General features: G+C 40.3%; 1 protein-coding gene across 2 annotated transcripts; it reads left to right on the plus strand.

Annotated features, from left to right (window-relative positions):
• The first annotated feature begins 394 nt into the window (after positions 1-394).
• LOC119722490 (serine/threonine-protein kinase PLK1-like) lies at positions 395-21,426 on the plus strand. Of its 2 annotated transcripts, XM_038192639.1 has the most exons (14): positions 395-818; positions 1,290-1,558; positions 10,391-10,498; positions 13,841-13,957; positions 14,918-15,135; positions 16,025-16,120; positions 16,602-17,031; positions 17,202-17,322; positions 18,028-18,111; positions 18,541-18,709; positions 19,053-19,182; positions 20,061-20,111; positions 20,378-20,545; positions 21,163-21,426. In XM_038192639.1, exons 2-14 carry the CDS (start codon positions 1,313-1,315, stop codon positions 21,409-21,411), a joined length of 2,187 nt encoding a protein of 728 aa, XP_038048567.1. In that variant the 5' UTR covers positions 395-818; positions 1,290-1,312; the 3' UTR covers positions 21,412-21,426. The 2 variants fall into 2 exon arrangements, with proteins under 2 accessions (XP_038048567.1, XP_038048568.1); XM_038192640.1 differs by lacking the exon at positions 20,061-20,111.
• Positions 21,427-22,560: the final 1,134 nt, after the last annotated feature.

Raw genomic sequence — 22,560 nt, forward strand, 5'->3', positions numbered from 1 at the left:
CGCTGAGTTTTTGGTTAATTTTTACCATCCATTTGGTAGGCTATAGTTTACGTATCAAAATTGTGCCCGATTTGGGTGTAAATACCCTCCTGAAAATGTGTGAGTTATTTGAGGGTCAATTAACTAAGTTTTGGAAAAAGTTGGGGGAAAGTGACTAAGGCCGTGTCCGAAACGGGCTTCCAGAGCTACGGCTACGTCTATTGTCAGCACGTCTCCGCGTATTTCTAATGGAGCGAAGACCTAGACCTAGCTCTAGACAACAGATTCGGATGCAGCCTATGTTCAATTCAGAGAAACTTGTCTAAACTAAAGAGGGCGTTGTGCGTACCTTCAACTTAGTCTGGTTCCGCGCAACTCAAGGTCGGAAACCAGAGTAAGGCATGTAAAAAATTCATTCAATTCAGTTTATTTATTTACTCGGTACACATCGTGACGGTAAGTTGTAAAGTGATTTCGTCTGCGTACTGTTTACTGTTTACAGGACAACAGTAAACACCGAGATTTATGACTTCCAAAGAGTGGACATATGACGAATTTCTGGAATAGTTTGTATACAAACGCGTGAGTCAGGTGAACGTGTGAGAGTGGGAAGTTTTACACCCGGTCTTTGGCTTTGCGCTCGTCTGAACTTAAGTTTTTAGCGCCGAGCCTGCAGACGACTTCAACTGACGTGTTTAGTGTGGAATATGCTGACTGCTCGCTCGACATGACTAGCTGTTGAATTAATTTCCCAGATTAAATACCGTTTCCCGATCGAAATTCTTGTTGGCCTAGGCAAGGAATACTTGCTGCAAGCCACGCTCGAGGAAAAATCATTGGTGAGTTGAGAATTTCTTTGCCGTCAATTGAAATTTAATATTTGTTGCAGGCCTGCTACCGTCGGCGTCAGACCGTACGGTAGGCGTGTAAATTTACCTTGCTTCATGATTTATGTTTTTTTTTATATTTTAGATTTTGGTTATCTGTCTTAAACTTAAAGTTAAAATTAAGTTTTGTGCTAAGTGTTAACAAATGCATGCATGCTTTTTGAGGAATTTTAAGAGTAGGGCTACAGGTAGTTCGAAATGTGGGACTCTCAATATTACATACGACTATTTTGCATGAGAGTCCCAAAACTTAAGGTATTGAAAACATGGTACTTGACAAAATGCAGTTACCCATGTTATATGTTGAATCATTTAATAAATCCCTGTTTATTTGTTCAAACCACCTCCTTGATGGGGAAAAAAATGATTGAAAACTGATAAAAAATAAATGTAACTTTCACCTGTCTTTCCATCTGACTGCAGTGCACCATAGTCTAGCCTCGTCAATGCTACCAGTTGTCCCAGAGAATGCATCCCCACAGGCGCCCGCCCTGCCCCCACCACCCCCGCCCCCCATCAGGGAGGGAGAGGTGGGTGGCAAGGGGGGCCACAACCCCTCCCCGGGGAAAGGAAAACACAACGGTTCCCCGACATCCGAAACAAGCAAACACCACTTCCATTTGGAGTTACCGGCGGTTATCAAGGATCCAAAAACCGGGAAGTCTTACCAGCGCGGTCGACTGCTGGGGAAGGTGAGTTATATAAAAGAAGGATCCGAAATCGCAAAAATTGTGGTGTTGCGGAATTGTGAAAGGGGCGATTTTGTCCGATGAACAAAGAAATTTACCGGAGTCGGGTTGGAATTATTTCCAAGGTTTGAAGCATTGCTAAGGTTGCTCGCACCGTGACTTTGGGCATGATCCCTGGCTACATGGCATAATAGGGTTTATGGCTTCTGACTAGCACCCCTTGAACAAAGTCATTTGGGGAACCGCCAACCTAGGGCTGGATAGCTCAGTTGGTAGAGCACCAGAATGGCGCTCGGGAGGACGTAGGTTCAAGCCCTGCTCCATTCAATTTCTTTGTTCAACTCTTGACAACATAATTACCTCTGCCAAGGAGGTTATGTTTTCATCAGATTTGGTTAGTTTGTTGGTTGCTTTGTCTGTTAACAAGATAACTCAAAAAGTTATGGACGGATCTGCATGACTTTTTTTTTAGGGGTGGTCCTTGGTACAAGTACAAAATGATTAGATTTTGGAAGTGATCCGAATCTGGGTCTGGATCCAGGATTTTTTTAAAGGATTCTTCACCATTTATGCAAGTATTTCTTTTGGGTGTACTGACAATATGGCGGGGAATTGTTAAGCCTTGGTGGAGGTTTGTGCTCTCTGAGTGCTTTCTAGTTTCAATATATATTACTATTTTGAGATCTGCAGTGGGCCACAAGTGCAATTTTGTATTTTTTAACTTTGAACCAGGAAAGGAAAGAACGATTTACCATGCGATTTTGTGCCGTCAGTTTAAAACTTGTAATTCCTAAAACCTCTACTTGTTGGGCCACATTGTCACACTCACACCCCAATCCCAGCAATCTGTCTCAACTTAAGCTTGGATCATCCCAACTTACGTGTTTCTAGTTTGAACACTTTAGTTGAGACCATCCAACTTAACTGGCCAAAGTAAACTTGGGTCGATTATCTAGTGGGGCCTAAAACATCAACGGACACTATTCATGTATGTAACGTACCAAAATGTAGGTTATTTTCCCAAACAATGCCTAACGGATGAAGTTCACGAAGTGGGTTGTTTCTTGTAGGTTGAGTGACTCATATTTGGCATTCTGGTTGTTGTGTGGTTTGACTGTTACGCGTATACCTTACATTTCCGTACATGTAGGCCTACATGTACATGTACCTTTTCGCATCGTCACCGACCCCCCCCCCCCCCAGTAACATTTGCCAAGGCTAGCATTTAAAAGATTAGGAAGTCATGATTAAGAACACACTGTGTCAATCTGTCTTAAGTTGATGAATCATGGCATTTCCCCATGTACTTGTAACACTATACTTCTCTTTTGGCTGTGCAACAAGCCAGCGGTGATAAAATGTCCGACTTCCGGTTCTATTGTGACGCAGAGAGCACCACAGAAAGTGATCTTTTATTCTCAGTGAGAGATTCGTGAATGGTTACGCTTTATGGGCACCAAGCGTGGTGTGAATAACTTGCATTGTAGATAAGTTGCAGTCGACGGAAAATATTCTTGGAATTTTATAAAAGAATGGAAATAAATACTTCTTATATGACGTTGTCTGGACAGTAACTGTATACATAATGTAGCAAGCACCTATTGTTTGTCTGAACTACCATTCACTAGTACCGGTAGTTCTCAATTCGAGTTGCATTTTCTTTTCGTTCTAAACTATAACTTTAGGATCAGCAACTGGTTTACAATTGTTTTGAAAGACCGTGTTTTCGTCACCCTGTATTGCATTTAAATGAAAGTGGTTTGAAATCCACACTTCTTCAGTGTTCTTTGCAGAAAGTGTTCATCCGTTACCGGTAGCCTAGAAGTGATGTGTAATTTCCAGCTTCAAATTGATTTTAAAACAATGCTTTGCTGGACATTTGTCAATTAATCTTTTCCTGGATCCTAGTCTGTGTCTGGTCACTGTGGCGTACATGGTTTGTAGTTTTTGGCCTGTGTGAACTAAAGTGCGTGTGTATGGTGTAAATCGAGGACACACACGTACAGCATCATCGATGAATCGAGGACAGGAACCAGATCGAGGACGACCTCGTTTAGAAAACGTGTACAAAACCAATGAGAGCTGTTGCAAAAAAGTTATAAACAAAGTATTTACAGAGTATAAACAAAGGAAAAAGGAAGAGGAACAGTAGAAAATCCTCGATTTACACCATAAACAAACCTGCGTGTACGGGTATTTGTAATGAACATACATTGTACAATGCTTTGTCTATGGGTTAAGTTTCTGTAATGTATCCTTTTGAACAATGTGCTTCTCTGTCTAGCTTTTTTTTAACTTAATACAGATAATATTAATGTTCCTTAAAAATATATATACTATCCCTTCTGTCCACAGAGTACTGTTCATATTTGAAAACATCTGACAGTGTAAATTTCTTAAGTCAAATAACTTGATCTCTAAAATGGCTGAGTTTTGGGTTATTTAAATTGTCAGTGCTTCTTTTCAAAGGGGTAAAATTTTCCATAAATTTGTCCCGCTCCACACTTGTGAAAATGTTTTTTTTAAAGGAAGTTTTCTTCTGAAAAATTCCCTCATTTTCAAAATGTAGTTTTCAGAACAGTTCTAGGTAGTTAATCTTCAAAGCTTAGCCCTCCCCTACCCCCAAGAAAAACTGTTTGATGAAAACAGGTGTTAAACCATGTGCAATTTACAGTACACCTACATACATGTACCATACTGTACATTTACAGTGCACTCGTTTACAAGTTCCTGGCGGGAAGTATTATGATCAGCAGGCCTTGGACTATTCACAGCAGTTTGATTAACTGCGACATCTAATGCCCCAGAAACCAGTCACCCGCAGGGTGTAGTGTTCAAGGTATTGTAGAAGGCATTGTTGCCATTCAGGTTTCTGTAGTGAAAACATACATACAATGTAGCTTGCCCTCATCAAATGAACTTTTCAACTTGCAGACATATTGTGTTTACAATAGCCTTAAGAACTACAGAGTTGTACACTTGAAATTGAAAGTGTGGAGTCAAAATTGCAGTAGGGGAAGTTAAAAATGATATTAATAGTGTTGTTAAAACATACTACGTCATACATTTGGTTTCAGTTTTGATCGATTTGATGTCAACTTAATACTGTCTGCAAAACCCTCCCCCCAAAGGAAAAACCTCTAGTCATACTCTAAAGTTGAAAGCAATCGCTCTTTACAAAAAAAAACCGGAAGAAATTGGTACACATCTCAACTAAGACTTAGTCAGTTTTCCTTGTTTTACATTTGAAGAGCAAGAACTTGTAACTTGGTTATCAAAAAAAATTCATAGTTTTAAAATATACCTTGACAATTACAAAATCAGTGACGTTCAATGTAATTTAATTTAGTTACAAAAAGCAGAAATGGCTTTTGTGTAATGCAGTGCATTATGCTCAATAAACACCTGTACCATGAGCATCGTGCATGCAATAATCAATACGCTACATTGCTGAGCATAAAATATTAGCCAGCGTTGGACAAACTCCAACATTTGCCCAAGATGGATTTTTCTCACTACGTAGTTGACGACTGAGGCAATACCTTGCAGTTGGTGCTAGCACTAGCAGCCTTGATCCCGGAAGTCACAAGGAAATGAATAAGCAATCATTGTCTTCCTGTGTCCGTCACTCTCACTCTCGCTGGCTGGGGACCCTCCGTCATGTATCAGTGAGAACGATCGGTGAAGTCAATCATTCCACTAAATGAAAATGTCAGGAAACATTTGTGACAGTGTTTGCAGTGCCTCCATTTTTATTGCTGTTATTAATGGGATTTTAGAGCTAACTGTGTCACTTGACTGACTGACAGAGGGCAATTCCACGGTAACGGAAGGACGTTTTCACTCATTAAACAAAATTTCAAATGTGTGTATCACAGACACTGTTCATAGTTACAGCAAACAAATGTCACAATTGTATTGCTATAATGCTACTTTCATTTTCCACACTTTTGGGGGGCATGAATGCCTCCCGTTTATGAATTATGAATATTAATGAGGTCGGTAACGGAAGGACAGTAAAACGGACAAGGGTTTTCCAACTTACTCGCGTTTTGCGTAAACTCTGTGAATTTTATGGGGCAATTATATTTTAAAGGTAGGAAATGGAATCCCTGAAGCTTTATCTATACTATACCGCCTTTCATTTGACTTTAAGTGTTTCGGTAATATAATTACAACGTTTTAAGCAGATTATAATTTGGTAACGGAAGGACGGTAACGGAAGGACAAAAGGTTTACTCAATTATAGCATGAACAAAATGTGAATTTACACTAATTATACAAGTGAAACAAATTGCTGAAATGTGTAACTGAATGTGAAATCAACAATATGCAGACCTGGCATAAATAATTGTACCCAAGAAACTATTGAGATAAAGATAGAAGCCTGCTAATTAATGATAACAAAAGAAAAATGAAAACAACCCAAAACACATAATTCACGAACACAGGACTACTACAGAAATAGACTTCAAACCCATCACCTCAATCCTTAAAAGTTTAAATACACAGTATTTGAACTCTTGAGTATATTGGTTACATGTTCACCAACAACTTTTAATAATAATACCGGTAGGTTCAAAGGTTTACCTAAAGGGTGGGGGGGGGGGGGCCCACTAGCCTACATGTACATTTAAGGTAAAAACATCTACCGGTAGAACTGATGGCTTCAGTTAGGTGTTGCTTTTAATTGAACTCTAAAATCAATGTTTGCAATCAAATTACAATGATTTAGAGTAGTAACAATTAATTTATAAACATCCAAACTGAAATAGTTAACTTGGGCATAATTTGTCAAAGATTGCACCTCACATGTCTTACACATGTAAATTGAATGAAAGTGCCCCAAAGTACCAGTACTTTCTGCCATCTCATTTTTGACTTAATTTGCTTCTGGAATGGCTTCACAGAATTCGTATCTATCTCTATTGTCCATGAATGCTGATGTTAGCAACTTTATGATTTGATTTTCTGCAACAACTCCATACATGTACAAGTACTGGTACATCGGCATATACGTACATGTACATTGTACATGTTGTACATGCCTGTGCCTTCCTTTGTAATAAACACCTTGCCCTGCTTATCCCGCTTTTGTGAAGGTGGATCACATGAATGTCCTTTCAATGCTCATTATACATGCATGTATTTGCAGTGATTTTCATTTTTCAAACATGAGCGCAAATGTCGTAACATTTGATAAAAATACGATTTGTCCTTTCGTTACCGTCCTTCCGTTACCAATTTGGTAACGGAAGGACGTGATTTAATTAATTGTAATTAAAAATAGAGAAGTACAGCAGTGTCAGTTATAATGTCATATTGAAGGCCTACCTAAACTTGCTTTGCACAATAACTTTCAATGCATTCATACTGCAAGTTTTAAAAATAAATTAAAAATATGTATTTTTTCGGTAACGGAAGGACATTTTCGAAGGCTGAAATATTAGAAGTCACTGAAGCGAAACAAATTACGCAAAATGTTAAAAACAAGTTTTAGTTGGTTTTCAAGACCAATACTTTCTCATGACAGAAATTGATGGCATTAGTACATATTTTTGTGTGTCTATTGGTAGAATACTTTCATATCACTATTAATCACATTTTTAGGATTAAAACAGGATTATTACATAATCTTATTTTTTGGTACCGAAATGTATAAAAAATTAAATTCCGACTTCAAATCTTGAAAATATAGACTTTTAGCTTTCATTTGATGCCAAATTTGTTTAAGTCACATGTATTTGAATTTTTTGGTGTCATGTCCACTTTGGTGTGGAATTGCCCCAGACAGAATGACTGTGTCACTTGACTGACAGACAGACTAACTGTGTCACTTGACTGACTGTGTCACTTGAGTGACTGACAGACAGACTGACTGTGTCACTTGACTGACTGACAGACAGACTGACTGTGTCACTTGACTGACTGACAGACAGACTGACTGTGTCACTTGACTGACTGACAGACAGACTGACTGTGTCACTTGACTGACTGACAGACAGACTGACTGTGTCACTTGACTGACTGACAGACTGACTGTGTCACTTGACTGACTGACAGACAGACTGACTGTGTCACTTGACTGACTGACAGACAGACAGACTGACTGTGTCACAGACTGACTGACAGACAGACTAACTCCCCCACTTGACTGACTGACGGAGGCATTGAGTATAAATAATGTCGTAAAACTGAGATTTTCAGGTCCTGCTGGACTATGCAAGTCTAGTCTTGTATGCACTGGTGTCGAACATTTACTCAGCTTTTGCATTTTGTCAATCTTGAAGAATGTTGTCACTGTCGAAGGATTTTGTCATTTCGTCTTCACGGGCCTGTGTGCTGTGGTGTCATTTGGTGTAAAAATCTTGCCTTATCACCAGAATTTGTTTTGGTAATAACGAATAAAAACTGCAGACTTGTACACGTAAACGTGTACGAGCAGCCAGAAGATTCTATACATGTAGGCCTATGTGTTTCCACTCAAGCATTGCATATTAAAGTATAGGCCTATTGATATATTTTTTAAAGAGTTTTGAGATTGCTTTCTTCAGCTTGTGGATATTACATGATCAATGCATACCGGTACCTTACTTTCACTACCTGAACACCCACGCACAACATACATACAGCAGTACAGCGATGATTGATTTTGGTCCCTAAAAAAAAGTGACTCATTCGCTGCGTGTACGGCATTATGTGCCACTTATTCGTCATCGGAACATGTGAGGAGCACTTGCCCCCCCCCCCCCCCCCCCCCCCATGGTGTGAAAACACTTGTATGGCAGTCTGGAAAGAGCAAGGGTCACCGTTGTGATTCTTGGCCGATGCAAAATAGATTTCTGAGGACCCGCATGAAGTAATCGCTAATAATGCACACTTAAGCTGGTCGTTGAGAATTGAGCTACACAGAAATAATATGTGTACAAGATGCCTAGTATCAGGTACACTACTTCTTGAAATAAACGTTTACATTTGTTCGTATCCTTTCAACATGCAAATATATCTGATTGTGCCACTTGTTCATTTTCAGATATATTCATTAGGCTGAAAATACTAAACAAAAGTTACCCCCCCCCCAAAAAAAAAATTAATAATTTATCTTAAAAAGATATCACAAACAAAAAGTACCTTGCTACTTGGTAATTTGTCATTCAAGTATTCTTCCAGTTTCTCTACCTGCCCTATTCCGACAGCCCCTACCCTAATTTTTTTTATGGGAAAAATTTAAAAAAAAAAACCCAAAACCATCAATTACTACTTTTTACCCTTGACTACATCCATGCCTCCACATGATCATACACACAAAAATTGCTCCCCCCCCAAAAAAAAAATCTCTACCTACCTACCCTATTTTCAAATGCCATGTTTACAATCGGAAGCAGAATTATTTTTTTGGCCTTATTAAGAATGACTTCAAAATGTTTTAAATTTTTGTTGGGTAATTAGTTTGCTACCTATTTATATCACTCTTGGAGGATAACTGCACTAAGAAGTGCGTCAGAGTTATAAAATCATAGATGTCAGATGTAACAGGGATTGGGAAAAAAAGTGGACCCAAATTTATAGAAAAATGACCCATGTACACGTACAATGTACACACTCATTTGTATTCTTTAATCGATTGTGGAAAACACAGACGGAAGATGCAATTTCATCCCACCCCTCATAATGCATAAAAGGTGACTCTGATTCCATTTGGAAATGCACGCAGTAAAAAAAATAGTCTTGACCCAACAGCGTACGAGAATGTAATTCAATGCTCGAGCTGCTCGAGGAAATGGCATATCATTCCTATGTATGTCTGCACGAGCACTGTACCAGAAACATAATGCATTATGACTTATAGAATGCGTTACGGGCCGGTACAATACACCTGTGCGTTACATGTCCCTTGGATTGAAAGATCAGTAAATGCTAAGGAAACACAAGCTCGCCTATGCATGGGAGGAATGTGTTTGAGCATGGGCCCAGGCCACTTATGGGACTGTAGAGTGTTTGTGTATAACAATAATGTTTTGCATTTTCAATTGCTGAGAGTATACGTTTGATGAGAGTTCATATTGAGTCCATTTTTAAGCATTTCATGCAATTAGGTCTGAATGCCTAAGTTTGAGAGCATTTTTTTTTTTGGGGGGGGGGGGAAGGAGGGGCTGTGAGTGGGTGGGGGGGGGGGAGGATGGACACATACCCAAATACAGAATGCTGTAAACTTTCTCCTTTTTATGGGGGGGGGGGGGAATAAAGGGTACAGAAAGGTCAGAAGTACATTTTGGTACAATACATTGTACATGTGTGTGTCCCATATGTTGTCGGTTTTTTTAGTGCTGTAAAATGTTCAACTCCCATTTAACAACTTCGTGTTTGTTTATAATCCTTTTTTTTCTGTATCTCATGTCTTTCTCACTTTTTTAAGTGTTGAGAGTTTCGTCAAAATTTTTTTTTTCATCACACACTATATTTTGTTCTCTAAATTTGGGGTCACTTTTTTCCTGTCCCTGTTTCATCTGACATCTATGATTTTATAATTCTGATGCACTCCTTAATGCAGTCGTTCTTGAAGAGTGATTATGAATAGCAAACTACCTGCTCAACAAATCAAACAATTTTTGAGGTAATTCTTAAAGATACTAGGCAAATTACAAAGTACCAAGGTAACAGGGACAGGAAAAAGGTCACACTTTTGGACCTTGAATTTATAGATTGTCCTGTACCTAACCGCAGCCTCCAACTGTAATGCACTCAGGATATTAAACTTGTTACATTTCCGTCCAATTCACTTCGTCTCAATTCCGTCTTTAAAATTTCCCCCCTCTTTTTCTTTCCCCGCTACAGGGCGGTTTTGCCAGATGCTATGAGCTCATCGACTTGGAGACGCGACAAATTTATGCGGGGAAGATCGTGCCCAAGGCCCGCATTGCCAAGCCGATTCAGATGGAGAAGGTATGTGTCATTGCGGCTAGACACTCGTGGGGCCAGAAACGGGACGCACTGGTTTTGGTTTTTTATTGGAATTTTTTATTGTGGGAAATTTTAATGAGACCAGAGCAGTTGTACAGGGTGAAAAAAAATGCATTCCAAAAAATCTCCACACAGCTGTGTTTTAACAGTCAGAAAAAGGCATTAGGATTAAGAAGTGAAATTCATATCCACATTTGCATACTTTCGTAACATGCAGGGGTTAAAATAAGGTTGGAAATTGAACATTGACCATATTTTTTTCTGGAAAAAACTCCAGGTGTGCTCTGTCAAATTTGGTACATTGCAGGGGACAGCGCAAATTTTTTTTTCACTTGTTCATTTTGTCTGACCAGTTTTTGTGTCAATTCAGCCTCGGATTTTTATAAGTGGGTTTTTTTTTTTTGGGGGGGGGTCTTTTTCTGTGGATGGGCGCAAGTAAGAAATTTTGTTTATCTTCACTTGAAATCCACCATCTGCGTGTGCTAATAATATGTATTTTGGGGTGGGGTAGTAGGCATTTCAGAAATATCTAGTTAATTTTGTAAATTGTATGTGTCTACAGAAAACGTCCCGGTTGTCTTAATGTGTCAGTGAAGGCCTCATAATTTATTCGTCAATTTATTTGCCAGTCCATTCTGTGATTTGGTTTCGTTTCTTTCTGTGCTGCATTCTGTGATTCTCTCCCACTTCTATTAAAGCCATCTCCTCCTTGTCACTGATGTTTCCACAAGGTCCCTACTCTTATTATTGCTAGCCCAGTTCTGTCGTCTTCTCAAAGGAGAAGCAAAAAAAAAGAAAAGGAAAAAAACTAGAGAATGAGCTGAACATCTATCGGGAGAGCACCTGACAAAATATATTGTTCGGCAGAGAGGCAAACCTCCCTCAGGCAGTCCCGCACGGCTTGTTCATTAAAACGTTGACCGGATTGCGACCGCTCGTTACACGCACAGCGAGCAAGCAGGGGGGAAAACGCAGAACAGGGCATCATCTTGGACACTCAAGAAGGATTATATTCGGCCCGCAGCGAGGCAGGCTGTAAAATTTTAAATGTCAGTCCAACTTCCAAGACGTGGGCATTCGCTGTGATGTCGTGTTAATATGTGTAAGGACAAGAACGAAGTCGCAGTGCGGGATATTGCATTGTGCTGACCGTAAACAGCACTGTATTAAAATGCTAGTTGTGCATTTATTGGGAACAAAATTAGACTTTATTCGAGATTTATTCATGGTTTTTTTATACATTGTGGGTATTTTTCTCAGAAGTCAACTGAGAGATTTATGATTATAGGATGAATTTGAAAAACTACTTAATGTACCGAAATCTCATTGTCAGTATTACCATTATAGTCACGGTTAAAAGTATTTTATTGTAGTACATAAAATCTACAGTTACAAGACCCCACACTAATTAAGAAAGTATTTAAGACTTAAATTGTGTTAAAAGCACACGTTCCGAAGGCATTGGACAAGATAGGTTGGAATAAAGATTAATTTATGAATTTCAGCAAATTTGAAATCCTGATGCAAAAAAAATCAGTCTTGTGTCATGAAGCAGAAGTATACATACCGGGTACATATTTATTTGCGTGCTACATGCAGTTTGATACAAATGTATAACGAACATGCGCGTGTTTATGGCGTAAATCGAGGACCCACACGTGCAACATCATCGATGAATCGAGGACAGAAACCGAATCGAGGACTCCTCGGTTGGAAAACGTGTACAAAACCAACGAAGGACAAACAAAGGAAAAGGGAAGAGGAACAAATGAAACTCCTCGATTTACACCATAAACAAACGTGTGTGTAAAGGACAAAAATGAAAATACAAGTTTGTAAACTTACGTACATGAGGCTTGCATATTTTTCTTAAAATACTAAATGTACAAACATTCATTAAATGCATGTTAGGGAACGAAAATATGCACTGCGTGCATCTATGACATCCAGAACTTCACAACAGAAAATATTCACAAGAAACAATTCAACCTTTTACATCAAAAGTCAAGTCATTTGCTGTCCCCGGAATATTTCTACGTATAATTTAACCTATGCGCATGTAAAGGTTAGCAATTCCCGTACACGTGTAATGGAAGAACGCTCACTGACTTCGCCCGAGCGTAGCAAATTGAATTACCGATGAAGGACGTCTGCATGATAATGGACAAAATTACCGACACTCTGGGTATATTGAATACATGCTAATTGTCATCAGTGCTTTGCAGCGAAAGTGAAAAGGCCCATTATCATATACTAGTGTGTGGTTTACATGTAGGTTACAATGTTTATTTTCATATATGCTGTAAAAGAATTGGTTTGTACTTTTGTAGTATCAACTATCACTTTTTAATTGAAATAGAAAAATGAGAGACACATGAATGTATAGGTCATTCTTATGTGAGGCGTTCAGGTGAAATAAGACAGAACTTTCGGGCAGAGGTCGAAATAAAGGTTTGCGAGTATTAGGAAAGAGAATAAAATTCTCCTTACAATACTGTTTCTTGAACTTAAATCGGATGTTTTCTGTTGACAGGTTATGGCTGTTTAAAGTTTGCATTTACCAACATGTCAACAATGTAAAATACTGAGAAAAAAGCCTTTAAAGGTTCGAGTTTTGTAGTCGTAAAAAGGAAAGATGCCGATTGTTTTTCCTTAAAAACACTTTTATTCAACAAATTTTTTTGTTCAAATACATGCATACATGTATGTGTACTAGTAGACATCAAAAATCAGAAAAATCAATAAATCGGGAAAAAATCAGTCCCAGTCAGTTTTTGTTTTTTTCTTCACTACGGCCTGTGCCCATTTGATTTCCATCTCATTTTGCGAGGAATTCCTCACAAATTAAGGGTCCACTTTTTCCCTGTCCCTGTTACATCTGACATCTGTGATTTTATAATTCTGATGCACTCCTTAATGCAGTCGTCCTCCAAGAGAGATTATGAATGGCAAACCATCTCCCATTTGAAGTCATTCTTAATGATACTTGAATGGAAAATTACAAATTACCACGGTAACAGGTTCAGGAAAAATGTCAAACTTTGGACCTTAGAGTTATAGAATGACCCATATGGACATTATGTGAGTGAAAACATTGACAGTCCTATTCTCTGATGTAAGATAAGGTTGTGAATAAGCCCCCCCCCCCAGCTCTTTTGAGATAAATGTGTTTAGCCATTAAAAGGGCTTATAAAAAGGGCTTATACATTTATCTCAAAATTATCACTGACACCTTAAGACCCATTGGTTAGATCATTCATGTCCTTTCCTCTTCTCACATAGATCTTATCCATTCCCCACTCTGTCTTCATTTTCTTTTCACAGATGCAGCGCGAGATTCACGTCCACTCCCTCCTCAAACACCCCCACGTCGTGGGCTTTCACCGGCACTTTGACGACGATGATAACATCTACATCATCTTAGAACTATGCAGCAGAAAGGTTGGTGCCATGAATATTGCCGCATCCCGCCAAATGTAAATTTACAAATGATGTGTTCTCACTTGAGGTGCTTTTACACATTGCCAATTTTATTCCATGTTTGCGGAGTATGTTAACAATAATTTAAAGCGACTTGTTTTTTTTTACACATATGTCGTACTTACTTGTACATGTATACGTGTACGTATAGCTCAAAAGATTGAGAAAGATAATATAAAAAATTTGTCTTGTGAGGGTGTATGGGTAACATGTACTATGTAATTACACTTTACACAAGTTTTTCAGTTAATTTTGAAGCCTTAACCACTTTCCGCCAGGTTTATTTTTGCCAAAAATTTGGAAATTTTCAAAAGGCAAAATTTCCAAGCCAACTTCTGATATGCAGCCAAACGCCACAAGTACTGATTCGCAAGGGTGATTTCAATAATATTTGTACGATATCTCTTGCCGAAACCTCAAATGTTTCAATACTCCAGGGTGTGCACTGGAGCATAAATTGTACAGCAATAGGCCGTGCACAACGGCCCACACATTGCTCAGCACACGGTCTGCCTCCACAGACTACATTGGACATGGACTTTGTGTACAAAAGGCACGAGGGATTAATGTATTTAGACGTCACCCGGAGGCGAGTCGAGGCAATCTTGACGTCTCAACCCGTCAGCCGTGCCTGTGCACAAAAACAGCCACTGCGTGTTATCACAGCCCCCGACGCAAATTGATTAAGCGCAGTTCCTGTGACTAGCCATTCTGAATCAATTGACGAGAAATTTGTGCACTCTGAGACCAGCTCTACAAGCCTTGCATGGTCTTGTTTCATAATCATAAACAACAACAAAATTGATTAAATTTGAAAATTTCATTTCACAATTTGAATGTTTCTGCAATAAAAGAGTACAATGTGGCCCGTTGGCATGGAGTTTATAAAAAAGCTTACTTCGGTTTTCTCTTTTCCTTCAGTCTTTGGTCCAAATGTTGAAGTTACGCAAGACCTTCACGGAGCCCGAGGTGCGATACTTCATGAAGCAGATCATCGAGGGGGTCCGGTACCTGCACAGCCACTGCGTGCTCCATCGAGATCTCAAGCTGGGCAACATGTTCCTGACCGATGACATGGGGGTCAAGATCGGCGACTTTGGGCTGGCCGCCAAGCTGGAGTTCCAGGGCGATCGCAAAAGGTAGGCGGATAATTTTGTATCAACCCTAACTCCCTAGGCCCTTTTGCTAGGATATACATGTAGCGTCAGTCCTGCAAAATCCTCCAATTGGCCTCATGGAAAAATAGCATATAGCCTCAATCCTGCAAATTCCTCCATTATTTCTTGAATATGGTCCGTGGAGGGGTGACCACTGTTTGAATCCTGCAAAATCCTGCAGCAGTGACTGTCAATATGTTGAGGCTTGGCCAGTGACATCCTGGAGCAGTACAGAGGATTTCAAGTATAATCCAGGCCTATATTTATGCATGGCTGAGCAAAAACAACACAAGGTCCGACCCAAGACCTTGACAAAGTGCATCCTACGAAATCAATAACGCACTTTTGCCATGCAACCTCAGTCCTCCACATTCCTCCACTTTGGCAAAGAGGATTTTGAAGGATTCAGGGCGGTTAGGGCTAAAAAAAAATATATATTAATCCTGGGCCCAATTTCATGGCACTGCTTAACAGTTAGCAGAAAAGTTTTGCTAAGTATAGCACAAAAGTGCGCTAACAGTCAACACAACAGTTGTGGCGCTTCAAGATTTCTGTTGTTACATCACTAATTTAAGCAGCTTTTTCCTTTGAGGTAAGCGTGCTTTTGTGTGCTTACTGCTTACTGACTCCATAAATTTGACAGAGGCTCTGTAAGCAGAAAATCATGTGCTTATTAGCAGTGCTGTGAATTTGGGCCCAGGTACACATGCGTGTGTAACCTGTTTGCTTTGGACTCCATACATGGACAGTAGAGGGCGCTTCGACAGCTCTCACACCGTGTGCACACAGGTTTGAACGCATATTGCGCAAAGTACGGACGATGCGGTACTGTGATAAGTAATGCTGATTATACTTTGTGCCTTTTTTTCAGGACCATGTGTGGGACTCCCAACTACATTGCCCCAGAGGTCTTGGGCAAGATCGGCCACAGTTTCGAAGCAGATGTCTGGGCTCTTGGATGCATACTGTGAGTATTTTAAATTTTAAATTTTTGTTTGGTTCAAATGCCATGATGGGCTTTTATTCACTTCCATTAACTCTCCTTTTGTTTGATCAGTCACAGACAGTCAAAAATTTTATGCTGTTCCCTGGCCATGCCTTTTACACAGGCTAGTCACCAACAGTCAGATCATATTTCTTGTAGGCACTGTGACAACCAAATTCCATCAACAGACAAAAGCAGGTGACTGGTAGGCACAGCTGGCTTATCAATCTCCTACAGTCAAAGCAAAGCTATATCAGGTTTCATAACAATCACAGCCAGTCAATCCTGCTTTATGAAGGCAGGGAGCACTCAACTGTTCAAAACAGTCACTGGATTGATTTTGACAGCTGGGCTGACCTTGTTGAAATTGCCAGCCAGAGAGGGAGGGTTTACGCGTCTTTACTGACTCAAACAGTTGAAAATAAAAAATTTATGACTTCTGTTGTGATCTTTCCCTCTTCAGATTCACAATGCTCGTCGGTAAGCCCCCCTTTGAGACCACGTCCCTCAAGGAAACCTACTCTCGCATCAAGCACAACAAGTACATCATTCCAGAATACCTCTCCCCCGGAGCCAAATCCATCATCACCGCTCTCCTGTCCTCCGATCCCGACGAGCGGCCTCCTCTAGAAGCCATCCTAGACCATCCCTTCTTCACGGAGGGCTTCATCCCCGATTCCCTACCCACCAGCTCCGTAACCACCGCGCCGACGTTCCCGATCACCAAGGTCTTGATCAGCGACAGCTCGGGGGAGATCGTCACCAACGACTTCTGTCGGCTGAAACGGGAGAGCACGCTGCAGCGGCGCGACATGACGGCGCCCCTCGCCCAGCTCAAGATGTATTCTGGCGGAAACGTCCCCAACACAAAACCAAAGTCTCCCTCTGGTGGAGTGAGTCCAAAAAATCTACAAAACTTTTTAAATTATAAACTAAAAGTGTTTATAGAGATAACTTTAAATGCTGTGAAATTTCCAACAATTTTAGAGTAAGGCAATAAAAAGAAAAAGTTATGAAGTAATTCACAATCACAAACTTCGACCAAATTTTGTTCCTCTTCTAGGCGGGTGCCAAGCAGGCAAGCACACCAAAGCTACGGACAAAGCACACCCATGGGTCAAGGCCCAAGACCCCGGTAACGGCAGCTCTGAAAAATGTCATGTCGACAGTAGCAGAGAAGAGAGGCAAGTTAATGGATTAAACCAGTTCTCTCCCATATTAACCAGAACTTCATTTTGTAGTTATCGATTTAAAAAATATATGAGGACATTGTTTACTTTTTAGTAAGAAAGGCCATGTCGAAAACAGGCTTTCTGAGCTATGGCTATGTCTGTTGTCAGCTTCTTCCCATGTAGTTACAATAGGCAAAAAGCTAGAGATTAGCTTTGGAGGACAGATTCGAATGCAGCATTAGACGTAACTGTGCACAATCACTTAACAGTCCTTCATTTAAAGAAAATCCAGAAGAGCTAGAAATCGCTCTCCTTAAGCCTAGGAGGAGAGCAAATCGCTCTCCTTAAAATCCATGGATAAACAGCAGTGAAAACACGCTGTGGCGGAATAAATGTGTGTTTGGGCATTAATAGAAACGAATAATTCATGTAGCTAAAGACTTCAAATCCTTGACGTTTTTATCACTTTTATTTTTAAACTGCCCGTGTTTGATGAGCCCTCATTTGGGATTTTTGAGGAGCGCTATTTTTTTGCGCTCCTTCGAGACATTCGAGGAGTGCAGTAGGAGCACCTGTGCGATCGCGCTCCTTTAAAATGAAGGACATAGCTTCAACTGTGCTTGAGCTTTGATGACATTTTTCTAATCAATGTTCTGAAATAAGTTGATTTGAGTTCGGTAATTAAATTGCTTCGTTTAATCCCATTGTTCATTACAGTCGTAGTGAGCAAACCGTGCAGTCCCGTTGCCATAGAGACAGTTGCCGAGATGCTGCAAACTTGCCTAGAACACTTGCCAAAAGGTAGGTTGCAATCCAGACCGCTTCCAAAAGTAGGAAAGGTTCCAGCTTAAATTTGTTAAACCTGGGAATTTAAGTGCAAAACAAAAGATGCGTTCAGAACCAGTCTCTGGAAATATTCACCACAGTGACCGTTTGGGCTGTACGTGCTTACATGCAAAATATTTTCCGCAACCCTCCCAGATTTTTGGAAAAAAACACCAGGAGTTTTTGGAGGTTTTGATAGCATTTTGGTAGGTACAAACTAGCCCCTAGTTCTTGACGTGAGTTTCATGCTGCTTGAAAACTTGTGGTTTCTAGCCCGCATTTCAGTTTTGAAGAATTAAGAATGTCAAGGGAATTTGGGTTAAAATTGACATTACCCAATACAAAATTTTAACAAAGAGACACTTGACAAAATTTAAATTTTACTTCCCCTCCCCCCTTAATCAGGTGAACGCCAGGGTAGCTCCAGATACAAACCCCAGCCCAACGAGGTATTATGGGTCACTAAGTGGGTGGATTATTCCAACAAGTATGGCTTCGGCTACCAGCTCTCGGACCGGACCGTCGGCGTCATGTTCAACGACAAATCACGGATTTCCTTCTCTCCGGATCGGAGGTAAAATATCACCTCTGGAATTTTAGGGGAAATGAGTCTTAGTTTAAAGGGGTGCACGTCGATTTGCCTTGATGGACTTTGGAGACCACCAGAGAGCGCATTTTGTTGAGGCCAAAGGTCAAGGATATAGTGGCTTCTTGTCCCTTGGAGTAGGATACAAATTGCGGTATTTCGGAGGTCACCACTGTAGTCAATTTCTAGTTCTATTAAATTTCAATTTCAAATTGATTGAACCTTCATTGTAACTAGCTTCATGCTTTTCCAATAATTTCAAGCATCACTCCTACAAGCATCACTTATTAATTTAATTATTTGTGTTTATTTTTCTTTACCATCGTTCCAGTTCAGTGCAATATTTATCGACGGACGACAAGGCCCATTCGTTCAGCCTCTCCTCCGTTCCGTCGCGACTCTCAAAGAAAGTCACCCTGCTAGACTACTTCTCCACTTACATGGACGAACACCTGATAAAGGTACGTTGCCACTCATTCTGAACATGAGAAACAGTTTTGATGAAAAATTGTCAATTAAGGTTTTTTCCTTCTAACTGACCCTTGGGGAGTAGGGCCATGTGGTTAGGGGTTCTAATCCAGTCGTTGGCTATATGTTGTGTTCTTGGGCAAGCCACTTCACCCCAATCTGCCTCTCTCAACCCAGGAGTATAAATGAGTACCGGCATTAGCTGGGGAGTAACCTGCGATGGACTGGCATCCCGTCCAGGTGGAATAGAAATATTCTCAGTCGTTTCATGCCAAGGAACCAGAGATAAACACCAGCCTGATGGGCCATATTGGCTCCTGCAAGATTTTACTCCGAATAGACTCTAAATGTAATATCACCTGAGTTTAGGTGCAGTTGAAGTTATCTTGACGCTCTTGAGAAAAGTCCAAAGTCTAAAACTCCCAAGTTTCATTGCTCACAAAGAAAAGGCTGAGAAAGCGAAGATGAGTTGTCCCAAGCCGGGAATCGAACCGCATCCTTTATTATCTTTAACCCTAACCCTCGCACCTAATCTCTGAATCCACCTGGAGGTTTGGAGAATTTTACAGAATTTGACAAATTAATTTGCAACCGATATTTTAGGTGAAAGTTACAAGTCTCGATACCTTATTTGCCAAGAAAGTGCCACTGGGCTCCTTTACAGTGGTGGAGTTTGGAGGATTCAGGAAGATGGTTTAAGCTTGTGCCCAAATCTTAAGACTCGACCACTCACCTTCAAAATGTTTGCCGGATAATGTCTTGATAAAGCAGTTTTTTATCAGTGCCGTTCAATGAATGGATTTCAACAAAATGGATGATAATCAAATTGTTTTTGGAATTAAAGACTTTCTCTCGATATTTCCTTTTGAAGGGGCCATCGTCAGATCTTGCGAGCCCTACGTCACCCATTGGAGACTTGAAGGTTAGCATAAAAAGCCGCCCTGCAAACATCACTTCCCCCCCCCCAAAAAAAGAAAAAGTTCTTAACTTCTGCTTATTTTTGGCAAAAAAAATGTTGCTTTATTTAAAATGCACCTTAATTTGCCAGTTTTTTTAAAATCTGTAGTTGCAAGTTCACGTTTAGGCACTGCTAACCACTTTTTTCACCTCACATTTTTCGATACATGTAGTTAGTTATCTTGGTTTAAAAAAAAAAAATTACAAAATTAATTACAAATTTCCCTTCAGGCTAGTGAACCCAGCGAATACGCCATCCGTTCTCCGTCGCCCAAGAGGAAAGGAACGGACCAATCACAGGCTGGGGGCGGGGCCTGGTTTCAGCCGTGCCCGTACCTAGTGCAATGGAATCGCACCCCGAAGGCCATCGCTATGTATCTCAGTAACGGAACATTCCAGGTAAGCGTCAATTCAAAAAAGTTTGGTAAAAAAAAATTTCTCAAGAACATCCTTCTTTAGGTAGCTTGTTGAAAGTAGGTGTTTTTTTTAAATACTGTCAAAATATAGATCATATTCCTTAAAATGATGCTCTCATTTTTTTAAAACAAACTGACTTTGGCATAATGATGCCCATTTTAATTCTGTGCTGTCACAAAGTTGTTAACAAATCTTGTTAATTTTTTGTTTATGTCTTTCTTGTACTGATACACATTAAAACCATCAACTAAAATAGCGCCTTTTGAGGCAAAATCTAGGTCTGAAACTTTTATAATAATTTGGGAGGATCATCCTTACTCGCAGCTGAGAAGCTGAATTGCGAAGGAAGCCACAGAGATGTTTGGGCGCCTTTGGCATCCAGCCATATGACCCATATATGACCACGGAGGACAGCCAGGTGTATTTTAGACATATTAAGGATCACAAATTTTGAGAAAAAAATTTGGCATCTCCATTTTCTTGCTCAGGATTTTCATGAAATAGACCCCAGATGAATTCTTGTAAGCATCACCCACCAGATAACCTAAACTCATTTTTAATTGATTGATTGATCTTAAAATTCTCTCTCCTGCTATCAGATGAATTTATTTGATGATCACACCAAGCTGGTTCTGAACCACAACGAGAGCGAGCATCTGATCACCTACATCAACGAGGAACGAGTCGCGAGCACCTACCGCCTCATCCAAGTCACTCATCACGGTTGCTCCACGGCCATCGCCAAACGACTCCACCTGGCACGGGAGAGGATGCGGGAGATGATGGGCGGGGCTGACGAGGCATCGGAGGAGGAGGAGGAAGATGAGGAGGAAAGTACCGATTTATAGGGGATGGGCGTGGGGGCGGGGCTGGGGCTGGTGGGCGTGGATGGTGGGCGGGGTCAGAATTAATGAGTGGGTCAGTGACAGAAATAGTGGGTGTGGCCAGTTATGCAAGAGGAAATTCAGATTTGTAGGAAAGGGCTTTGGGGTGGGGCATAGTGGGCGGACTATGGGGTGGGTGGGGATTATTTTAAGGGTGGGCGGAGTCAGAAAGAATAAGAGGGCGATAACAATAGAAAAAGTGGGCGTGGCCAATAATGCATCGGGAAATTCACATCTGTAGGGAGAGGACTTTGGGGTGGGACATGGGCTCAGATGATGGGTGGAGTCATGATGAATAAGAGGGGGGTCAGAAAAAGTGGGTGTGGCCAGTAATGCATGGAGAAAATATATATTTGTAAGGAAGGGGTTTGGGGGCGGGGCATCATGGGCGGGGATAGTGGGCAGAGTCGGAATGAATAAGAAGAGGCAGGGGAAAAGTGGGTGTGGCCAGTTATTTTGGGAGGTTGAGAAAAAGTTAGATTATACCTCTAAGTGAAGGAATTGACCGTGGTGGGCGGAGCTATGAATTGATGGAGGGAGGTTTAGGAAGTCCTTTTCGAAGAGCGCAGAGATTGTATTTCGGTGCATGTACCCCTGTCTTCAATATTGATAAATGAGCTGTCCGTGCACAAATTATAATATGACATATATAGAAATTAGAAAATTGGCATGTGTTATTTTGAAACCGGATGGTCAACCTGTATTGTCTGGTACCAAGATGCAAATGAACTTGGTTGAAATGAAATTGCCTGGACTTACTCGTTTTTATGTACAGAAGATAAAAATGCAGGATTTAGTGTAAATACTTTTTCATGAAATGTCAGAATTTGGAATGTATGAACTTAATTCGGTTCTCTCTACTCCACTGTGTAATTTTTGTGCAATATTGGGAGAGAAAAAAAATCAAATATCATATATACATTTAATGGTAAATGTAATTCATGAATTTATCCCCATTGTTAGTGCAAAGTCTACAAATTCAAAAAGAATCTTCAACACACAGACAGCGTTATGCAAAGTAAAAAGCAGACGTATATCAGTCCAAATCTATTTAGTCACATTGGCCCATTTGTGCATGAATGTAAAATCCTCAGCATAATTTTAAAACCTGTA

The sequence above is a fragment of the Patiria miniata genome, unplaced genomic scaffold (assembly GCF_015706575.1).
Source record: "Patiria miniata isolate m_02_andy unplaced genomic scaffold, ASM1570657v1 HiC_scaffold_15, whole genome shotgun sequence".
NCBI lineage: Eukaryota > Metazoa > Echinodermata > Asteroidea > Valvatida > Asterinidae > Patiria > Patiria miniata.